This window comes from Hippopotamus amphibius, chromosome 6, assembly GCF_030028045.1.
Source record: "Hippopotamus amphibius kiboko isolate mHipAmp2 chromosome 6, mHipAmp2.hap2, whole genome shotgun sequence".
Taxonomy (NCBI): Eukaryota; Metazoa; Chordata; class Mammalia; order Artiodactyla; family Hippopotamidae; genus Hippopotamus; species Hippopotamus amphibius.
In genome coordinates this window covers 12,328,444-12,351,969 of record NC_080191.1, presented here as the reverse complement: position 1 = coordinate 12,351,969, position 23,526 = coordinate 12,328,444, and the positions used below count along the sequence as shown (strand labels likewise).

Below are 23,526 nucleotides of genomic sequence, written 5' to 3'. Positions count from 1 at the left end.
GCTGGGAACCAAATGATTCAACAATCAAGCCTCATTAATCCTTGTCAGATTGTAGAGTGTCTTATTACATGTCTGTGCCAAATTTGTTTTTCAGAAGCATTGAAAAGTTTGTTGTGAAATTAATCAGGATTTAAATTAAAAATTTACTGTATAATGGGGAAAAAAGCAGTTAACTATACCTCTTTGTAAGTGAAGCAGATTAAGTTTTAATACGGTAGCACTCAAAGTTAATCTTCAGAATGACTTAAAGTGTGTTGTACGTGTAAATTAAAAAAAAACCACTAGAACTTTAATAAATATAGTGGATTTAAGGGTTTTTTTTTTCCCTGTTTACTGTGAACAAAAAGATTAAACAGATCTTACTTGTCTAATAGTTTGATAATGTTTGGTATCTGATCATGTACAATAACTTTTTTTTGTATTTGTAACACACGGCTATCATAATTTATAAACCATGATTAAGAGAAAAATAAGTTATTAAATAAAAGATATGCATGTTTTCAGTTAACGGTCTTCATAACAGTCTTCAGGTATAGAATTGATGTTTCTTTAAAATAACAGAAGTTCTCTTCAAAACTACCAAATTTGGGGACTGTATTAGAAAGCTCAGGTCAGGAAATGATCTCTTAACATTTTATCTTAATCCATAATGGAATTGATTGAAAAAAAAGAAAAATGGAGATTCAGAGATGAATCAGTTCAGAAGTAATTAAAGCTATTGATTATGAAAAGAACTATACAAAATTTTGGTCAACTAAAGAGTTTTCTTACTTGGTAATTTTTAGTAGAATGTTGCTTTCTCTTAAAATTCCATAGCCCATAAATACCCCTGAGTTTTTATGTTTAAATGTGTTAGAGCCTGTACTTGATTTTCTTGCCTTTTAAAGGGACTATATTTGCATTATAAATACAGACTGTTTTTGAAGAACCACATGGTAAAGAATTTCTAGTTTGCCAAGCACAACAATGAAATTCTTTACATTACAAAATTTAAGATTGAGTCATATGAACATATCTAGGAATATATGAAGTATGGAATCACATAGGTTTGAGAAACTTGCCCGGTATGTACATGTACAGTGTGTTGGAGTTCTCTGATACAATGACGCTCTATGAAGTCGCTGACCATAGTGCTGAACCAAGACAGCCATGTTGGCCACTGCTAAATCTGACTGAAAACTGTATACAGAAATTGTGTAGAGGTTCAAGTAGCATCATCACTGTAGGAAATATATACATATATTTCATATGTACTTTTTAATATATTATTTTTACACAGATGTGTTGAAATCAACCAAAAATTGTGATAGAGAAATTTTATCTCTGAAGTGTTTTAATATAACATTGATTTTGAGTAACATCAGTAAAATCAATGGGATCAGTGCTAGAGGTTTTCTCTTTCTTTGAAAGCTGCCACTTGCAGATGAAGACAAGATTTTAAAACCAATTTCAGTGACCAATGAGTTCTCTCAAAAACTGTACAATTTTAGGGGATACCACTGTAAGCTTGAGTATGAACTCGATATTTGCAATTTTTGATTCAGGTTTATATCACTGTCAAAGTGGCACTATCAAAACCAACATCAAAACATGTGGTTATTAAAAATAATAAAATTATATCACTCATGAAATAAGTTCTACTTAGAAACAATAATAATATAAGCATTTTTTTAAATAAAGAGAAAATATAAATTTTGAAATTATAGTAATCTTGACTTAGCACTTTGGGGAAATTTTCTATTGTTTGAAGCAGGATAAACACCAGGCTATCACTCCTAAGAATATGTTTGTGTTCTACACTGTGTGAAATGAACACTGGTATGAAACCATTGTAGAAATTACCTGAAAAGGAATGTTGTAATATGTTTAATATTTCAGTAAAAAGTACTATTTTAGGCATAGAACTTTGACATAATTTTCCTAAAAATAGAATGGGTTGACATGCAGGATCATCAAATTAAGGGTCAAAGGTGACAAACCAGGACAAAGGGGCGTGCAGCTCATTTTCAAGCAATCAGTTTCTAGTTTTTTCATGGCTGAACAAAAGCTTAATTATATAGGAGAAAGGACTTAGTATTGAATGACCAGTTCTATTGGTGGAAAAACATGTTTTAAATTTTTTAGATATTTTCAAATCAGTATTTCTTATGTGGAAGTGCAAGAGCCAAAATACTACTTTTATGTTTTTCAAACAATTCTTTTCTGTACCATTTCTTTCAGACACTACAAAAACATTTCAACTAAAATATTCTGTACTGTATAGTTTAAAAACAGACTTTACTTTTTTGTAGATTTGAAATTTTAGAAAATATGTGTAAATTATGTTTTGTCTCTTTTGCATTAGTTTCTTGGTATAATCTCCTTTGCTAGTTAAAATCCTGATTTTAAGAGAATATATTTATAACACCACTAGATCATTGGCAGTGATGTAAAAGTCAGCGGCCTCTAAAACATCTCTTGATCTTTATAAAATGTTTATTGAAGCTATTTCAAATGCACTAAAAATTCTCATTTAGTTGTTAATCTCTTGTGGTATGACTGTAACCATTAATGCTATATATCAAAACTTAAAATGTATATCAAATAAAATTTTCTTGTTTACATTGTACTTATATAGAACTGTTCAGGTTTACTTAGAATCATTTTTGTTTATCATATCAAGAAGCTACCTTAAAGTTTTTATCTTAAAGTTATGGTGGGCCTTCAAAATATATGTGATTAGCTTCTTTACAATAGGACTTTTGCCATTATCTTGACTCTTTAGTCTAAAACCACTATTTTTTTCTTCTATTCAGTATGACCTCAACAATGACTCAGCTATGAGCTTTATTATATAAAACTGTTGTTTGATATCATAGAAAATACAAACTATTTGTTTTAGCAAAACCAACTCTGCCATGGCTCAATTGTGTTACAACATTCACATTTAAACTAAAGAATTGTGTTTACCAATTAATATTTGTGCCATAGTCGGTACCTTTAAACAATTTTGACAGTATGCCAGTTGACTTAAATTATTACTCTGAAATTTTTTATTTTCTAGAATAAATTATCTTTTGCTACACTAGTTGAAGAGAATGCTAGGGCTGCCCATATCTTATGTGAAATCAATAAAATTTCAATTTGTAGAATGGTTGAGAAGGTTAAATTCATCTCTATGATTCAATAACAGTATGACAGATACTAACCTCTAAGACTAACTTTTTAAAATATGTTATGAATAACCATTTTTGCTTCATAAATATAAAAAAATGTAATTTTGAAATGTTTTTCCTACAGTAGGATAAATCTTTTCCATTCTCTAAAGATGATCAGAATAGTTCAGTAAATGCACGGTTTCCTGCTTTAGCACTCCTATCCATACCTGTGATTTTTCAGTTGCATAAAGTCACGTGTAAATATTTGTCTTAACTTTAGTTTTAAGTAGATTATTTTCTTTAAATTTTCTGTATCTGTATATAAATGAAGGTGCAGCATTTGCAGTTTTATCTAAAGCTACAGAAGGATGTTGAGGTAAATTACACAATAATTTGCCCTTTTTTTTGATTAGGCAGCATTTGAATTTAGTTTATTGACTAATTTGCAAAAAATAATTACAGTGAAACCTTTTACTACATCTTAAACATGGCTTTAGAGGACAGTGTAAGAAAACATTTTCATAAAGTACACACATTCGCTTCAGTGTTGAACTTCCACATCTAATGTTTTATTTCATATGTGTATGTGTTATATTTAAGTTATAGTAAAGGTAAATAAGTACTGTGCTTTATGTTTTACTCTGGTGTTTGTAGTATGTTTGTTGTATGATTTTAAGTAGTCATTTAAGAACTTTTCCCCCCCAACTATTCTTCTAAGAAAGGAAAGTCAAATTATTGCCTATTTTACTTTCCAAAGAATGTATTTAGTTTAATGATGGTTGAGACACATTGTAAATTGACTATCATTTTTGTTATAAACCATGAAGTGAATATTTAGTAAACTATAATGTGCTTTACTCTTACATTATTGTAGAAAATACTGATAGTAAGAAACAAAAATTTGTTGGCTTTTCTTTAAATGTTGAGAAATTGTAGTGATGAAAATAAATAATGGAATACTTTTATTATGGTGAATATTTTTGATTGCTAAATCATTTTTTGCCAACCTAAAGTAACTTTTGCATTTTATTAATACTAGAAGTAAAAGCTAACATGATGTCAATCGAATTTAAATAAACTTCTCAGTAATATGTAGCAGTATTTTATTTTATTTATTACTACTCAATTCTCTGGGCTTAACAGCTTGGCAATTTTTAAATAAATGATAGTGTATATTGCATAGTAGTAATCATTTTCCTTTACATTGAATAGTTACAGTGGTGGATTTACAACAATATGTACTTGAGAAGAATATTGTTACATATTTTACTAGGAGTGTTATGAAATCTTGGAGTGTTTGTAATGAATGGTGTTATGTTAGGCAGTTTTATAATAGTGCCTATAGTATATTTTAAACAAAATTATTGAAGTCACTCTGTACATATCTTATATTTGCAATACTCACATGATTAATTGCTGATAACATTCTGTTGGTGAAAAGATGAGTTTTAAGAAAAACTTGTTTATAAATCCATTTAATTCATAAAAGGCATCCTAGAGATAGTCAGCCCAGGTTCAGAAATTTGTTGTCATTGATTCATTAAAAAATATGTATTCAGCATTAAAGAATACTAAGGATTACATGATGAGCTAAACACACACTGTTCCTCCCACTACCGAGCGTCGAGTCACATTGGGAGAGAGAACATCACAGGCTATTACAGTCAATTACAGTACAGTGGCTGAATGGTAGAGGCATTGTACTCAGTATGCAACAATAAGAAAAAGAGGTCTAAGTGGAGATTTAAATGATGATTGGTGATTATTCTAGGGAAGGGGCAGATAAATGCATTATAGTATTAAAGATATCTGTGTATAAAATTTAAATAGCTGTTTTGGAGTGTTTCATGCATTTAAAGAATTATTTTCATTATTGTTATTATTTATTTTAAAAAAATAGTTTCCTTTCACCTATAGTAAGTTTAATAGTAATAGTAAGTAAGTAATAATAGTTCTTGTTATCTATAGTAAGAATATTAACATTTAATATTGTGAATATTTTATGTAACATTAACCTGTCTCATTCCTGGCATCCATAGTTGTTCATATGGATGGATATTTATATCCATATTTAAACTTAATTCTATTTTCCAACTCTTGTTTTTGAAAAATTTTGTCATTATATAACATCAGTGAACTATATTGATATCTGTGAAATAATTCCACCTTATTTTTCCTTTGAAAAGGATGATGATATTAAAAATATCAATAACCAAAACTATCATGTGTAAGTTTGGATAGTGAGAAGTCTGAATATCTTTGTCATTCAAATCGACTGGCTTTCTTTAAACCCAGAAAGCTCCTAGTTACAGCTCTTAAAATTAAATAGAGTTATTTAGCTAATTCTTGCACCATTTGACTTTCACTTTATTAGATCTATCATTTATAATAATTTATCATCTGACTTATTTGAGACAAAGCCAACACTTTGTGTTACTTTCACATCTTTAGAATATGTTATTTTGAACTCTTGTAAATATATAAGCAGAGAAGATCAAGGCTGGGCTGTGGGCTATTAGAAAAACATGAGCTAGATTTCACTGAAATTAATGTACAGTATTTAAATACACCCTCGCACAAACCAAATGTGCAAAATAAAATTTAACATAGGTTGAATGTAAAGGAAAACTATTTCAGTAAGTTTTAATAATGAATTTTGTTAACTTTAGGGTCATTATCTTTTTGTCTTTTGGTTGTAAACACAGGATAACTAAAGGATTTAATGTACAGAGGTTAATGTGCCTTTAGTTCGCATTCTTCCTCTATTCTTTTCAAATCTTACTCAGTGGGATTGTCATCCTTTGTAAGAAGAATCTTCGGTCAACATTCAGTAGAACTCTGCATTTGGAAAAGCCTCCATTTCGTTTTGAGAACAAAATTAGATCACAACTTAGAGAATTTACACATAATGATTTATTTTTTGTGAGTTGATATAGTAGATATAGAGTGTAAAACTTAGTTAAGGGAGGAGAGACAACCCTGGGTGGTAGCAGGTGAGTGGATGCATGTTCAAGCCAATCTATTTTCCAAGCCTTAATAACTTTGACCAGAGGATAAAAACAATAATTCAGTGGTCATCAAGAGTTTCTCTTCTAATTGCTATACTTCATTACTGGGTGACCTCTTTATTGCAGGTTTTATTGTGTTGTGACACCTGCCATTGGATATATTGGAAACATCAGTACTTACTCATATTTTTTTAAAGCAGAACTGTTTTTGCTTTATAAAATCTGGGTTAATGCATATTAGATACCTTTAATTAAATATACTCAATGATTAAATGTATTATTAATTTTTTTCTCAAAAAGTATTTGAATGTAATAGACCTAGTATCAGGAGTATAGTACCACAATTAGAGTGTCATGATTTATCTTCTAAAAGATATCTGAAGAGAATAGTAAAATAAGTTCAGCAAGCAACACAGTATTGTAGGTTAGGTTCATTTTTTTTTAACTGTGGTTAAAAAAAAAGAATGGGATTCTTGAGTTACAGTGTAAAATTAAATATTAAAAAATTTAAAAACTGCATTGTTCCTGAAATCTGGATCTTTGACTACACCTTAGTGGTCCTGTTTAGAATCTTTTTTAAACTACCACCTTTCAGTTGGAATGAAAGGCAAGTTTATGCCAATTGGTTATCTCATTTTGCTAGGTGAGTCTTAAATTGGAAAAAAAAGTTTACAGGTCACTTCACAGTCAAAACCTAAGCATTTTACTGCTTTCTAATGAGCCATTAAGCTGAAGAAGAGGCAATTAAATGAGCAATTAATGTAGTACTGACTTGAGCTCTCTGATTTTAGGTTCTTCAGAAGACAATGAGGTCATTCAACCAGGTTTCATCAGCCCCAGGTTAGTCTTTTTTTTTTTTTTTCAATTAAATTTTTACTTAACTAATACTTATTTAAAAAGATCATTGGAGACATATGAGAAAACGTGACAGCCCTCAGGAATTCTCCACTTTGGCAAGATGAGTACCATATCCTACTGTACTACAGATCACTTCATCTGTAAACTGATACTTCCAACCAGAACTGCATGGATGAAATCTAATTAACTCCTTTTCCTACTGATTTTGGCAATATGGGATTTTGTGATTCCCTTTTTCCATATCTCAGGCAAAACAGATAATGTTTAAGTGTTTATGGAGCTGAATGAAAATTATTTGTGGCTTTTTTATTTTTGTAAATCCTGTAGCAAAATAGGCACTCACAAGTATATGTTGAATTAATTTAAAAACTTGCTCCTGTTTTCAAATAATTTACCGTAACATAAATAGCACAATATATTAGCCATTTTTCAGGGAATTAGAGAACTTTCCTAATCTAGGAAAACTCCATTTTATTTTGCTTTTCATGAGCATGTATCAAATTTGTTCCTCATTATATTACAAAAATGAGTAATGCGAACTTGTTAGCATCTTAAACCTACACTTAAAGATACACATATATATTCTTTCATTTATTTAGGTGTACTGTGAACCTAGGCTTTTAATGTAGAAATATTCTCTTGTATTACTGAAACTAACTGAAAACTGACAACACTTTTTCAGTAACAATTTTATTTGGTAATAATGTATTATTCGGGCTTCTGCTGTCATGAATTTAATGTCTTGGCTCTACTCTTGACTGATACGACTTTAAAAGCTCTTAAGAGCTATAAGCATTTATAGAGTTTATGAGCATTTATAAGTACAAGTAAAAACATGTTGTTTTGTTCTATCATTAAGCTTATCAAATACAGGATTGTAGGTAGCAAGAGAAAGAGCAGTAGGTATCAAAAGGTTTAATGAGGAAACCACTGATAGGCATTGCCTTTTGACAAGCACTATACTTTTTTCTAGAGTGAATCCTTTGATGTAGAGATGATGCTTTAAAGAGTGCCATGGCAAAGAAGATGCTGAAAAGTTGCTACAATATTTTAATTTACCAACTAGTTTCCCCTTACTATGGATTGTGGTTTTCCTCCAGGGGCAAATTGGAGGCAGTCCAGAGGCCCTTTTCTCTTCTGTTGGGAAGTAATGTTAACACCAATGTGTTAAGTGACTGCAATAAAGTTTCATGTCTGTGTTTCCTTGTGATTAAACGGGGTTGGCTGGGAGAAGTTGCACTTTCACCAAAATAAATGTTATTGCCAGAGATTACATTTACACCAAAGAATTGAACATCAGCTGCTCCAGTGTCCTCACTTTGCAGGTGAGGAAACTGAGGCCCAAAGAAGCTTAATGATCCATGGTCACAAGGTCATTAAATGGGACCAGAACTATGGCCTCCAGTTTCTAGATGGATGTTTTTTCTCCACAGATTTGCCTCCCACACAGGCATCTTTCAAGCCTGAAGATTTCTTCTCATTTGCCTCATCTTTTACTCTTGTGCTATTTTTTCCCTTCCCATTTTCCATCAACCTTCCTCTTCTGCCAAATTAACCCAAAATGAAAATATTAAAAGAAATATCTAGGAAGTAGTCCATATTCTTATTCAAGTTCTTTGTTTTGGTGAGTTTAAGTTTTAAAGAATAAACTTTCACTCATTTAAACTTCCATTCATTGCTTTGCGAGAGAGGAAAAATTGTATGTTTACATTATTGTGTCATTTCTGCAGACTCAGAATATTTATTGCAAGAAGATCTTTAAATTATGAGGCATACCTGTTTCCCAGGTAGTACAGGTGAAAAATATGGACTCATTTTTTCAAATAAAACATGAAGAACCTTCATTTTGTGCTATTCTGGGCAAGGTAACAATGTTTATTACTAAATGATGTCTCTAAACTATTGCTTTCATAATTAAAATCATTTAGGAAAGTATTTGTTGAGCACAATTCAAAAAATACTTGGGAGGAGTAATAAAATTTTTATTTTTCATTTTAATTGAAGAAGTATATTAATAGAATATGATTTTTTGCTATTCCAGTTCTTTAAAAAAATTTTTCTACAAAATGATGCTGTTAAAATAATGCCCCTCTTCTGAATTAATTTTGTTGCTCTAAATACTTTGCTGAAACATAAGGGACCAAAAAGGAGACATTTGCAAATGCTTGTCTTTTGAAATATGAAGGCAATTTTATCTGGCACACTTAAAATTTATGCTAATTTTCCCCCTATTTCCATAATTTTATTTAGTTATACCTGGGGAAATATGTTAAGATACTTAAGGAAAAATTTTAAGAGATTTTTACAGCTGTGTAAAAATTACCAAATTGGAACAACTGTGTTAAGCTGGAGCATTTTGCTTTCAGATAAGGAAATTAAATGAGAACGGAATTTTGCTCTTTGGAAACAAAAACAAATAGCCCCCGTGTTGTAAAGTGCCTCTGCTCTAAGACCAACGCACCCAGCCGAGTACTTCTTTCAGTTGACTCCGTGTTGTAAGAATTTCAAGAAAGTCCTGTGCGGGTGAAGGAGTTTACTGAAACGCAGTGGGAGGGATCGGCAACAGTTTGCCCGACGTGCGGGTCCGCAGCCTTTGGGCGGGAAACCTCAAGCCGCCGCCCGAGAGCGGGTTCCCCCAAATCGCCCCCGGCCGCCCCCCACCCCCTTCCCAGCCGACGGCTCTTCCTGACCCTCCAAAGGCGCACGGCGACGTTTTCGTGGCTTCCCGAAAGGACGGCGCCAGGGGTCTGTCTGAAGACAGCTCCGTTTTAGGCATGGCCTGGTGGGGGAGTAAGGGGTGGGGTGGTCATTTTCTCGGAGTCTCCTGATAACCCCTCTCCCCCGTGACTTCACTTTTGTGTTTGCGGAGACTCTGACACCCCACAGATGAAGGGATCAGATCATAGATGATACATGTCTGGAAATGCAGTAAAGGTAGTAGATTGTGCCAAGCGTTGCCTTCGTCCTGGCGAAGGCAGAGGTTTCTTTTGTTTGGTGTTGAGTTTGTTGGGACGAAATGACCAATGTGAAAGTCCCCTAATTAGTGAGAAATCCTCAGCCTTCTTTGGAAGGGCTCGACTTGCAGAGAGGAGGTGGTGATGTGAATAAAGGGAAAGGTGACTGGAGAGAGAACGGGGAGAGGAAGTGGCAGGGGCGGGCGGTGGAGGGAAGGGGCAGATCCGCTGACCTGGGGGTCTCGGCGACCCCGGGGGCGCGAGCTGCTCGTGAAGTTCCGTGGCTGCGAGGGCAGCGCGGGGCTGCAGACCCCCGGCCTCATTTGCCGGGAGGAGAGCACGGGTGGAGCCGCGCGCCGCGGCGCTGCAGCCCCTCCTCCTAGTTTTAAGAAGAACCGAAGCATTGTTTCAGCTGTAATAGAAGTCACTCATTGCTTATAGTTGAAAACAACGACGGTGGGCTCTGGCACCTCTTTTGGCTCCTTGCATTGTACTGTTGGAATATATATATATATATATATATGAAAGAAAGAAAGAAAAAGAAAATGTGTACTTCGTTTTTTAAATGTAGAAATCTTAGATTGTGGTAACCAACGGGCGTATGATAGGTTATTTCCTTGATATTTTTACCCCTAGTGCGTTGGATTCTTTGTAGCTACTTGAACTCATTTTAAAGACATTTTGAAAGAAGTATGATAAATCAAGCTACTGAAACATTGGCTTCCACAAGTATAAAACATGCGTTTTGAGTCAAGCAGAGGTCTCTCTGGCACTAAAAACAAGTAGGAAATGAGAAAAAAATTAAAACCAGAAGACTTCAGGAAGGTGACAAATTGGAAAGCGTTCTAGGAGATTCATGGTACCATTTTAGGTGAAAGAAGAACTCTTATGAGCCTAAAAAGATTATGATTAGTTTTATAAAAGGATCTTAGGTTCAAAAGCTTGAGGGGGGAGCAGGAAAAGATGTCTATTTGAAAGACAGTGCCATATCCCTGAAATGGGGATTGATATTTTCTGTCACTGCCTCCTTCCTTCTCTTCCCTCCCTCCCAATTCCCCTGCCTCTACCCTCTCCTCTTCCCTTCTCTCCCCCATTCTTTTACCGTGCCCACTCGCCCCCTCCCCCAGGTATGTAAATGCATTTGCCTTAAATTCTTTGTGAATGAATGTTAGAGGATTTCTCAAAGTTCCCAGTTGGAAAAAGCTTTCTACACGACTTGAAAGGCCGATGTCCCTCTCAGGAAATGAATGAGTCGATAACCTCTGACACCAGTGACCAGTCCAGTGAACCCTACCTTAATTCCACTAATACTGGAGGCCCCCAATCAGGCAAAACTGAATCTCATAACCAAACCATCCAATGTGGTTCACTTACGGCATTTCACACTTTTCATTTATGTATTTGTAGGTTTGAATTTCATCAAATTTAACAAACAAGGATTCAGAACCCACCTACATATTTCTGATTTTATGATGATTAGACTATTTTCTAATTAAAAACAAGCTTACAGATAAAATATTGTTTATGATAAATGTGTGTCAGTGACAAAATGAAATTATACTGCCTGTGAATTATATGGTAATTTTACATAAGTAATGGCATTTCCTCAATTTGCATGTATACTTTTCATATTATTTCTGTTATCAAATGTTGATTTTTAAAAGTAATTTTCATTTAAAATATAAAAAACCGCACAACTTATTTAGTTTTTCTATTTCCTGTTATTCAAAATATTTAACCTGGAATACCATCGTTAAAGTTATTTCATTATAGGTCAGTGTAATCAGTTGATTTCTACTATTAATGCCTAGTAAATGTTTTGTTAGCAAAAAAATTTGAGAGCTTCAAGCTTTTGGGAGTCTTGCAAAATCATTTGCATTTTTACACTTTTTCTTTCTTCCCTACCAGCTGGCACATTGTAATCCCCCCCCCCAAAGTAAATAAAATGAGAAAGCTTTGCCCCTTTTCTTGAGAAACAACAAAAGAAATAAACTGACGAAAACTCTTTTCAAATTAATCAGTCTCGATTGAAACCTTTTACCACAAACAGCTGAAAATAACATTTATATACATCCATTTATTTCAGATCTGAACTAATTAGTATAAATATTTCATTGTTTAATATGGGGAGGAGGTGCAAATAGGTGCATTATGTGGGTTTTCAAAAGCTTTTAGATTCAGAATCCCTACGTTTTAGTTTGTGTGAAACTGTATTAGAGTTAGGAGTGTGTTTGGAGAGACGGGGAGGGGGATTGCGGGTATGGTGGGGGAGGGTAAACTCCGTAGCTTTGCCGAAGGGAAGTGGTATCTGTACAGTTTCTCGGTAAACTGCTTGTTTAAGAAAATGGGGGTGGGGTGGGGGAAAGAGTGGTGGTGCGTTTTAATGTTTCAAAGACGGGTGTTATTTTCTGTTGTAAAGGAAATCCAGCATTTCTAGTTGATCTATAATATTTACTGTAGCAGTCGATGAGGGAGGAAATATTGGTGTCAGCATCTAGTAATCAACAATCGTTTGAACCAATTTGAAAGGTAAAGGGTAAGCATTTTGAAACTGGGGGCTGGCCGGGGAGGGGACGGTAGGAGCCTAATCCGTTATTAAGTTTTCGTTTATGCAACTCTTCCATCCACTGGCAGTGGACTTTTCAAATGTCAGGGTCCAGTCAATAAGATATGAATTTACCTTTTTTCCCCCACTTGCCCCTCTTTTTCACCCCCTCCCCCCACCCGCGCCCGCGGTCCTCCCCCACCTCTTTCTCTGGCTCCGCAGCCGCCTGTGCTGGCGGCTCCTCTTCACCTCCCCTGCCTGGCGCTCCCCTCCCCCTCCCTGCCCTACGTCGCCTTGCTCTTGGGGAACAATCGCCACTGATTGAGGTTCACTCTATGTTAGGCTGGAAAACTGGGCTGTTATTTAGGAAGTCATTAATCACATCTCCTCCCCCGGAAAGAGATGGCGGAGAAACCTGTGAAGTACAATTCCTCACCAACCCCCTCCAAAATGTTCCGAAATGGTAAACCTAAACACAATTTGACTGCATGAAGGTGATAGCGATTTTTCCGGTAGGATTTTATTTTAAATTTGAAACAAATTTCAGGGCACAATTAGGTAATTGTGTGCATTTCTCTTATTGTAGGTGTAGGTTACCATTATCTAAAGTTTCATGGATGTGTAATTAGGTTCAATTAGATCTTTTGCAAATGACGTATATTTCTCTAAGAATTGAATTAAATATGAAATTTGCATCCCAAGCAGGTTTACTGTTACCGAGCAGCTTAATTCTTAGGGGGAAAAAGCGTAACATCGGTTGCTTTATGTAAATGGCTTTTTCCCCCTAAATGAGATTATTTAGACAGGCTTGTGTGTAAGGCACGCGTGTGCACATGTATGACTGTGCCGTTTTTCTAAATCGACGATTCACAAGGACCCTCCATTGTGTTTAGTAAAAGCACCAAATCGGCATTCTGATCTATCGTAAAGAAGCGTCCCAAATTGTCTTTAAGATAACATGTTTGAGTTTTTCGTGTTCATTCATAAATTATTTTGATGTCAGCATAGATGAAATGGCGATTGGTTATCTCTTCCTCTTGCCAGCCCCTTAAGGATCCGAGGTGAAATTAGTAGCAAGAAAGCATGTAATTGACAAAGTCACGTGTGCTCAGGGGGCCAGAAACTGGAGAGAGAAGAGAAAAAAATCAAAAGAGGGAAAGCACATTAGACCATGCGAGCTAAATTTGTGATCGCACAAAATCAAGATGTTAGATTGATGCAGAAGAGCACTCCGTTCCAAAGGGAAAGTTTTCATCTCACGAGTTTGGAGCAGAGGGCCCGTGGGGCAACATGGCCGAAGGTTAATTTTCTTTTCTATTGTTTTACTGTGATTTTCTCTCTTCCTTTCTCCCGCCCTCCCCCTCTCCCACCCTTCTTTGCCCGTCCCCCCTTCCCCTTTTACCCCAATACTGAGCAGTACCCCCACCCCCCATCGCGCTATGGGGCTTTCTGCAACCTATTGTTATAGATCTCCAAAAATGTTTTGTACCGCCCACACTGATTCACAACTTGAAAAGCTTTCAGGGGGCTATTGTTTGAATTGTTTGAGTGTGATTAAGCGCAGTTTCAGTTAGTGAGCCCAAGAAAACTTTTATACACCTGCCCCCTCCCCCATTCCACCCCAACTTTAATTGAGAGTTGTTGGGGGGGGGGAGGGGAATGCACATTGCAAATAACCCTGGATTCACTGCTGCCGCATGTGCATTAACTAGTTCTAACCATCTTCACGATTTCTCTTTCCTCCTCGGGCACGCCGGAGAGAATTAGTTTCGCTGAAAATTTCTCTATGTAAATGGGATCAGTGTTAAATCAGCAATGTGCAAGTAAAGTATCGCATGCTGTACTGTAATATGTGGCTGAAATACGAAGTTAAATGAAAAAGTACACGTATGTACAGAACCGTGGAAGTTGTGATCGATAGAGCAGTGTGGCTTCCTCCCTCCCCCGCTTTCCCTTTTAACCCTTTAATTTAAAATATTTTCTGCAGGAAAAAAGAAGGAATCAACCATTTAATAGCGTTTTTCCCCCCCCATTTCCTCTCCCCCACCCCCACTCCCAAGCAGTTTTTTTCTTTTCAATGAACTGTACGGGAATACTGACTAACTGACTTTTTTGTCCTGTTCTACTCAGGCGGGGCAAGCAAAGGTGGTGGAGAAGAGCCCGGGAAGTTGCCGGAGCAGGCAGAGGAGGAATCCCAGGTTTTGCACGGAACTGGCCACTGTAAGTGGTTCAACGTGCGAATGGGATTTGGATTCATCTCCATGATAAACCGAGAGGGAAGCCCCTTGGATATTCCAGTTGATGTATTTGTACACCAAGTAAGCCAAACTTTTTGTTTTGTTTTGTTGTTTTTTAAATTCTTCTCGTCTTCACCTTTTTCCACGTGGAGGAGGTGACCCGTAGCTTTGTCAATGGACTTACAATAATGTGCCCTTCGAAATCTTCCTTACCGTCACGAGTGAATACGATTTTTAGGGTATGTATGTGGACTCTTTCCTGGGTGTCTTTTCCTAAACAGAAAATGAAATCTTTGAAATTTCACTGCTGGGTGCTGGTAGTGTTGGTTAAGCAAGTTCCCCTCTTCTTTCGAGAGCGAAATTGCCGTGGTGTAGCTTCCGGTGTTATCGGTTGCAATACATTATGTGGCCTGTGCCTGGTGAATGAGTGGGAAATGAATGAGGAAACAGTGATCATATTAGTTGTTTTTGTTTTTGTTTTTCTTAAAGGCAGTTTGCTCTTATATGAAATCTATAGGTCCCCTTATTTTAGACACGTCTAATCATAGTAGCTTCCCCAGTTATTTTGTCTGCCTGTCTGGTAGTCATTTGTAGATTCAAATTAAAATAATTTGATTTCACAGTAAAATAAAGTAGAACATTGTTGGCCTAGTATGGATTTGAAGATATACAAGAGAGGATTCTTGGTAATCAAACATTTTAGAAATGTACTCCGTGTAGGGCACAGGTCCAAGGATACTGTCTCTTTAAGAGTCTGAACTCAAATAAACATGTGGCCAGAGGCGGCTCTAGTTTGTGTGTTTAAAATGTGCCAGTAGGCTACTTGGGGTAAATTTCCACCGTTGGTTATATTGTGTTGTAATTTTTTAAGATGCTTAAATACCAAATAGAATGCCATTTCTTCTCATTTTCGAAATTTTACCTAGAAACAAGGAAATTAATACCTCTCCCCCTTTCACTCCTCTCTTGTGCTTCATGTCTTCATAGTAAAAAAGGTATTTACAGTTTGCAAGCTTGGTTATTTCATCGAAAGAAGTTAGAGAAATATAAATTATCTGTAATGAATTCTTAGATAGGAGTAAAGGGGTGTAGGACTAAAGAGGTGTATTTTAGCTTACCATCTAAGTTAAAAAGAACTGAATGAATGGATATCAGTCCTTTAGGTTGACTGACGTAGATACATGCAAGAAATAAATACTTAGTATATTTGCATAAAATTTTTGTTTTGATAGTATGTAGTACATTGCATGTTCCCAGTAATAATTTACAACCTCCTTTTCCCCCTAAGGAATATCATCTTCAAATTAAGTATGTAAACAATAGAAACATATGAAACCATTCTGTTTTGATCTGTTGTCCTGTGTGCTTGGTAGCTTTCTGACCTTGCTGTGTGGTGTGTGTTTTCCTTTCCTAAAGGCCTGGCTGTCATTATTGGCTGTTTACATGTGAGAGGATCAGCATAATCTGTGAATTGAAACAGGCTTTATATACATAAATAGAAGTCCACAGAAGGCTACTGGATTTTATGCCTCTTACTTTATATGGCAAAATGAAGCCAGTTTCTGCTTTCCTCCTCCCTAGGCTGAATGACTGAAATCACTGACAAATCCATTTTCTCTCAGCCTCTGGCTTTCCCCGCTTTGAACCTTCTTTAGGTTGTTAAATTGCTCTTTACAATCTCATAAATTTGTTTTATAGATGAATGAAAAAAAATAGCCCCTTTCTTCTTTGTCTGATCACACCTTGTTGTAATTTGGTTTTTAATGTTTACCTTTTAATGTATTCAAATATTAGACATTTTATTAACTGATATTAATGTTTAGAACAATGAGACATCCAATTTTAAGCTATTTAATGGTTATATGTTGATAACCATATCCACTGAATTAAGAAATGCTATATTGCTGGGAAAGTTTATTTTATATAGATAGTGAACAGTTTCTAGAGTACAAACATTGATTATTCATGTTAGACTTACTTTAATCTTCTGTTAAACGTCATGTATTTACTAATAGAACAGTATTAAAATGATGTATGTGGTAAAAAATTCAAAAAATATATATTTGTATTTTTCATAAGAATATATCTGGATACATTCTTAGGAAGAAGTATGTAAAAAGTCAGTAGAACTCAAATATTAGTATTTTTGTGATGTAAAAAAACAGGGCAGTAATAATCTTTCAATTTAAAATTAGAAAGTGAGATTTTAGGGCATTTTTGATGGTTACAGTATTTATTTTTGGAAATATATCTCAGTTTTTTCCTAGGGAAAATTATTTAGAATCAGTTGCTTTGTTGTTGTTACTGTTTTTATTTGCTTCTTGATTTTGATGCCTAGGTAAAGGGGTTTCTCTCTTATATTGAAACTTACATAAGCTGCATATAAATCATATGAATAATTGTTGTGAAGAAGGTAGGATTCCACTGATTTTAGCCAGGCAACTACAAGTAACAATTTGATGGTCATAAATAATGTGTGCAGGTATCATGTGAGCATCACTTACACAATCAGGTTGCGATTCAGGGCCATTTTATAAAAGTTTTTAAGACATTAAAAAAAAAATTTTAACTGCCATTTTTACTGTATGAGCATTTTTGAAAGCATACTAGATTTTATGTATAATTATAAACTAGATTTTCCCCTATTATGTCTATAAGTTACTTTGTTATGAAAGACTAGGAATTTTAAATGTTCAACCAGAACAACATCTAATTATTATTTTAAATGTATGAAATAGTGCGTTTTTTTTTTTTTTTTTTGCGACTGTTTAGAAGTACATGTGTCATTGGGTTTTTAAAAAAGTATTCTGAAACGTGTTTTTGATAGTTTATGTTTGGGGGAAAAAAAGAAATGATTTTAGTTTATTTAAAATAATATTTAAAAATTCATGCCCACGCACCCAGGATATTTTTTCCTCCTTTAAAAATATTGAGTGCAAAGAACTGCACATCAAAAACAATCAGTTGCTGTGAAATGAAGAGAATATATGAGTGTGTTCTTAAAGTAGAGCTATACACTTATGATTACATAGTTCTATTTAAAATTTGTTGGCAACAATACAATCAAACTTTCTTTTAGTTTCTGTAATGTCACCAACTCCTCAAAAATAAACCCAAGACTTAGGTGCTGTCCTTTCTTTATCTTCAGACTTGTTGATAAATGTAGTAAGCCTCTGCTGTTTGAGGATGATGTGTTTAAAATGACTGTCTTCCTTGGACTTCCTAATGTTAACTGGTGATTTAAATGATCCTATTTTTATGGACTTGTAATGATTAGATGTATTCTGACACATGTTAATACAGACACATTGATAGCATTCAATATTTTTAAAAACAACAAAAATGTATAAATATTTGTGAATTTTGTCACAGCTCACAATTTTTGAGGTGTTCCTTAAAATTTTTAGTATTTAAAATTTTTGATGGTGATTTAGTTTGTAAATAGGATAAATTTGTGGGAATTTCTTAGTTAAGCATCCAATGCAAAACACAGTTTTGTCTCTCAATTAAAGTCAAAGTATAGATGATTAATACAGATTTATAAGTCTAGGTTCTTAGGTGATTTCATCAATTAGAATGCAAGTATTTTGTAAGCACTGATAGTTAATACTTTTATCACTTTATTGTTATTAGTAAGTTTTTTAAAATTTGCATCCATAGTTTGTGGGGTAACATGTTTAAATTGCCTGCAAAGGTCTCTGGCAGCTTTTTGAAATATAACCTTTAGTAGGACTCAAATATGTGATGATACTCTAAATGAATCACATGGTAAGTAAATACTAGATCTTTTATGAAGGGCAGTATTACTCTGTAACTACCTGTTGATGTTATTATGTAAGCTTTTCTTTATATAGATTTTGACATTTATTTTTAAAGTCATTATCTCAACTAATAAGATGAAAATGATTGTTTGAACTTTATTTTATCCAGAGGAGCAATGGAATCCATTCTCCTTATTACCCTCTCTACAGCTCATTTGCATAATAACATTTTCTTGTTGGGTTATATATTTCGGATTGTTTGCCATCAAATAGGATACAAAGAATTCTTAACATAAATGTATTTCATTTGTTTCACAATTTATGTAAGAATTTTTTTCCAAAGAGAGAGTAATTTAACAATGACTGCAATTTAGCTATTGTTACTCATTTGGCTTAAATATTTATTTTAATTTGGTTTTGAAGTCTTCATTTACCTTTCAAGTATTGATGTTTTCTTTTGCTCTTTATTTCTGATTTGCAGTTTGATCTTTACAAGAGTACAAATGCCTGTATTACAAAGATTTTGTATATTTTATGTTCCTTTTATTACTTTGCTCAGAAAACATTTCAAAGAATATGGAAATAGAAGAAATAAGGATGATTATTGTAAATGAGATGTTTAAAACATTTTTATTAACAGTATAGGCTATGAAAACATTTGGAGATGACTAATATTTAAATATATGAAAATTGAAGTGTTATACATAGTTCAATTAATGTAGCATGGAGTTCATTTCTCTGTTTTTAACATTAATTAGCTATACAATTATGAAAACTAATTTACTCCAATATGTTCATGTTTAAGGACTTTTCATAATATTTAATTACCAATTTATTAGCCATATTACTTTTGTCATAGTTTAGCATGAAAACATTTTTCACACTCAGAATAGACATGATTATATTTTTCTTGAGGCTGTTGAAAATGTCAGTATCAAAAAAAACCCCACATATATTTAGCTAGAGAAATCTTGGAAGTTTATAAATGTGATAATAAACAGTTCTAGCTCATTTGTTAGTGAGTTATGCATTTTAATATTTTGAAAATGATTCCTAAAGCTACCAAATTTTCAAGATGAATTGCCCAGTTAACCAGTTTGGAAGAATCCCAAATGAAATGCTTGGAAGCTATTCAATCATAAAATCACATTTAAAGGCATTTAAATAAAAATTTTATAAGACTTTAACTGTCTTAAAAGATATTGGATACCTTCCTTCTGGTTTTCAAATGCTGATCCATTTCAGGACCTTTTTGTATACTTCCAGAAAGATACCCTCCTTCAATTTAAACATGAAATGTGAATTGGGTACATAACTAAAACATTGTCTTCCCTCCTCATTTTAAAGAGTGTTGATGGAACTCTTAAATATTTTTCTCTTACTTATTTTTGATTCTCCTTTTTTTAAAAGACCATTCACAGCAAATGAAGGCAATAAATTCAAGAATTGTTTTTTAAACGAATATGTAACTGACAAGCTACTTAAAAGTATTTAGCATAACGTCTTTAACCTATCTTTAATTCATCTCAGAGTTCTCGGATTTCATAAGAAGTTAAAAACTTGTTTTGTTACCTGCACTCAACATGGTAGTCCTTCGCTGTAAATTTTGTTGCTTTTGGACAGCAAGGAACCCTAATAAGGGTTTGAATTTGGTTGAATTCATCTTCCTGTTCAGAAATTACATAATTATTGCAGATCTTTTGTGTATTATAACTGAGCAATTTTATTGGTATTGGGATGCAAAGATACTAGTTAAAAATATGGTGTACTGTATTTTTATTTCTAAACCAAGTATAACCTAAACAAGTAAGGATATTTCTGACTAATTAAAGTGGAAGTTTATTACTTTAAATATCACATTCTATAGACTTGATTTGGAACTAAATATTGAGATATTTTTCATTGAATTTCTCACTGGAACTTCAGCTTATTCAATATGTAGTTACTAAGGTTATGGTATTGTAACATATATAGTCCATAAGAAACTTAAATGATTTATATTCTTTTCTAAAATAATTTGATGACATTTTCTAATATCAATAAAATTGATAATAGTAATATGTTAAAAAATACATTACAGATCAGTGGGGTACATTTGGAAGTGATCTTTTAAAGAGTACTCTATCAAATGAGTAATAAAAGTGTGTATGTTGCATTTTGATACATCAAGATTAATTTTATCTTCTATCTGGCAACAAATTAGAAGATTATCTGATGATTGCCCCCCTTCCCACATCTAAATATTTGACAGTTTAGAAATGCTGTCTCAAATAAGATTTATAGATAATTGATAGCTTTAGTCTTATATTTCTTTCTGTAATCAGCTGCAAATTGAAATAATAATACCTAACTTGTTGGGTGTCGTGAAGACTAGAGATACTACTATATAAATTGCCTAGCAAGTATGTGTTGAGTAAATAAACTAAAATGTAAACTAGTCTTCGCCACAATAAAGTCATGGACAAGTTATTTTCAGTGGTATATATTCGTGGTTGAAAGTTAAATTGGTATCTTTTGTGTGCTCTCTTTAAAATTAGGCAAAATGTATAATATTAATCGCTTAACTTTACAGTGAACTGTAAGGCTTTTCATTATAATTTTATGCTATCGAGTATTCTTTAATATTGTGTAACACATCAGCATATACACTGAGACTTGGGCATAATTTTGTGATGCAAATCTTTTTGTTTTAATAGTTTGTTTTATTGTGAGATTTTACCTGTGTATTCAGGTATACGTTTTCAGTTTGTATATTCTTCAGTATAGGCTAAGGGAAAAATATCAAATATTGTCTTAAGTAGACCTGCTGTGATAATTTAATACCTATTGGTCTATTAATAATTATTTAATCCTTGTGAGATATGATACAGTGGTATAGAATCTGGTCAAGTAGATCAGTGTTCAAATCCCAGTTTATTATATGTCTGTAGGGGAAGTAAGTTACCTTGTTGGTGTTTCAGCATCTTACAAAGGAGGAGACAAAAAAGTACCCACTTTGTATGAGGTTATTATGAGGATTAAATGCTATTACACATGTAAAGCATTTAACACAGAGCTTGGCAGATAGTAAGGACTCAGCAATGTTTCGACATAGGTATTATTACAAAAGAGATGTCATGTGGTTAGAGTGAGGGAGAAAATAGCAGAAATGAAGGTTTGGGTTTGGCTGTGCCACTTGGTGGGTTTCTTACTTTTGGCTAGTTGCTTCCAGGGAGCTTCAGTATTCTCATGGTTAAAATGTGGCAATAATGTCTTCCACGCCTATTTTTGAGGGGTAGGGTAAGGGCCAATTGAGATATTATACATGAAAATAATCTAAGAATTCTAATGATCCAGGTTTAGTTTTAATCTTTACTTCAAGCACTATATTTTTATTAATCGTCAGATTTTTTAAAAGATAGTAAGCTCACGTCATTTATTTTTTTTGTCTTGTCAACTTAATTAGGTACAATTTATATAGAATACATTCCACCAAATTTAAGTATACAATGAGATGAGTTTTCACAGTTTGTGTAACCACCACCGCAATCATGGTACAGAACATTTCATCACCCCAAAAAAGTTCCCTTGTGCCCATTTGTAGTCACCCTTGAAGAGAGGCTCAGTTGTGCTATGTGATATTGATATGTCACATTAACTGGTTAACTGACCTGTTCTCTTTTAACTTTGTCTCTTTAGATATAAGCTACAATCCAGTATCCTTTATGAAATACAGTCCACACTTATTTTCATGTTTCTGGTTTGTTTCTCTTTAGTTATTTCTGCTTGGCAATGACCTTTTCACCAGTAGTTTCTGTGCTTGTGAAAGTGAGATTAATTAGCATACATTTCACTAATGTTCGATCATAATTTCACTTATCCTTATGGTACTTTTCCATGCAACATAAACTCACTGCTTACCTAAAGGGCATAATTAGGCTTACTGAGATTCATATTTCTGGTCAGAAATTTCTGTCTCAGCTGAGTTTTTGTATAAACATTCTCTGAGGTTTAAATCAGCAAGATGGCTTATTGCTGTATAAAAGTATCAACTTTTAAGAAAATAGTTACTGTAGAAAAACTTCTGTCTCAGTAATTTTTCTATTCAACTATTTTTTTAATTGATCACATACTCAGTATAAAGCATTGTTGGGTGATAGAGTTCTGCTCTCCAGATTGCTATATATTCTTTTCACTTCCTTTTAGCAAACTTTTTAGTAAGAATTTTCCAATTAATTCTCATTCTTTTCATACAAGGTATGAAACAAAGGCTCATTTTCCCCATGTACTAGTCACTTTCTTTTTACAAAGTTTAATTGTGCTCCTCTACCCATAATTTGGGGATAATTATGATGAAAAAATAAATGTTAGTTTTTAAACTTTTGAACTAAATACAATGATTTCTCATCAGTCCTATATAGATTTCATGCATAGAAACTAAACTATCTTTACCATTGCTGAGAATCATATTATTTTATTGTGCTATTAGTAGTATGCTTATTTTTTATCAGCTGCTCTTTTTGTTATGACACTTTAAAATCAAACCCCACTGAAGTTTATTACTTTTATTATTCTTAAAGTTAGCTTCTGTTTCAAAATCTTGTAAGTTTAATTTGCTAATAACTAAATTTTTTTCAGTTTTATTCTATATTAAATATTCTATGTAAATTTCAAATTAATTTTACTTTGTCCGTGATTTGTTCATTACCATTTGTTAGGCTTTGTGAGAAATTCCCTAGATCTTTACCAATAGTAGCCACAGTGTTCCTAGATGCTGTAATTCCTAAATTCTTTTATCTTAACATGTTTTCATTCAAATGAATTATCTTTATCCTTAGTTCGGTCCGTAACAGAAGTCTGACAACACAGGTTATGTCTATCACTTTTAATACTTAATAGATCATTGATGTGTTGTAAAGCTTGGAATGAATGAATTCTATCAGCTTTTTTCCCAAGCTAGGATTCTAATAATACATCATTTTGCTTGCAATATGGAAACACTGGGGCTTGGAAACTAATTCCACTTTTCAGCAGTTCCTTTAAATAG

At 33.6% G+C, this 23,526-nt stretch overlaps 1 protein-coding gene across 4 annotated transcripts in view; it reads left to right on the top strand.

Annotated features, from left to right (window-relative positions):
* Nucleotides 1–6,951: 6,951 nt before the first annotated feature.
* Nucleotides 6,952–23,526, top strand: part of LIN28B (lin-28 homolog B) — a 109,799-nt gene continuing 93,224 nt past the window's right edge. For 2 of the 4 annotated variants that reach the window (XM_057739744.1, XM_057739742.1), the window contains exons 1-2: nucleotides 14,276–14,325; nucleotides 14,633–14,820. In XM_057739744.1, the coding sequence (XP_057595727.1) occupies nucleotides 14,295–14,325; nucleotides 14,633–14,820 (219 nt within the window). In that variant the 5' untranslated portion in view covers nucleotides 14,276–14,294. Of the gene's footprint in view, nucleotides 6,986–13,792; nucleotides 13,803–14,275; nucleotides 14,326–14,632; nucleotides 14,821–23,526 lie in introns of those variants that run through there. The other 2 variants (XM_057739743.1, XM_057739745.1) reach the window with 2 other exon arrangements.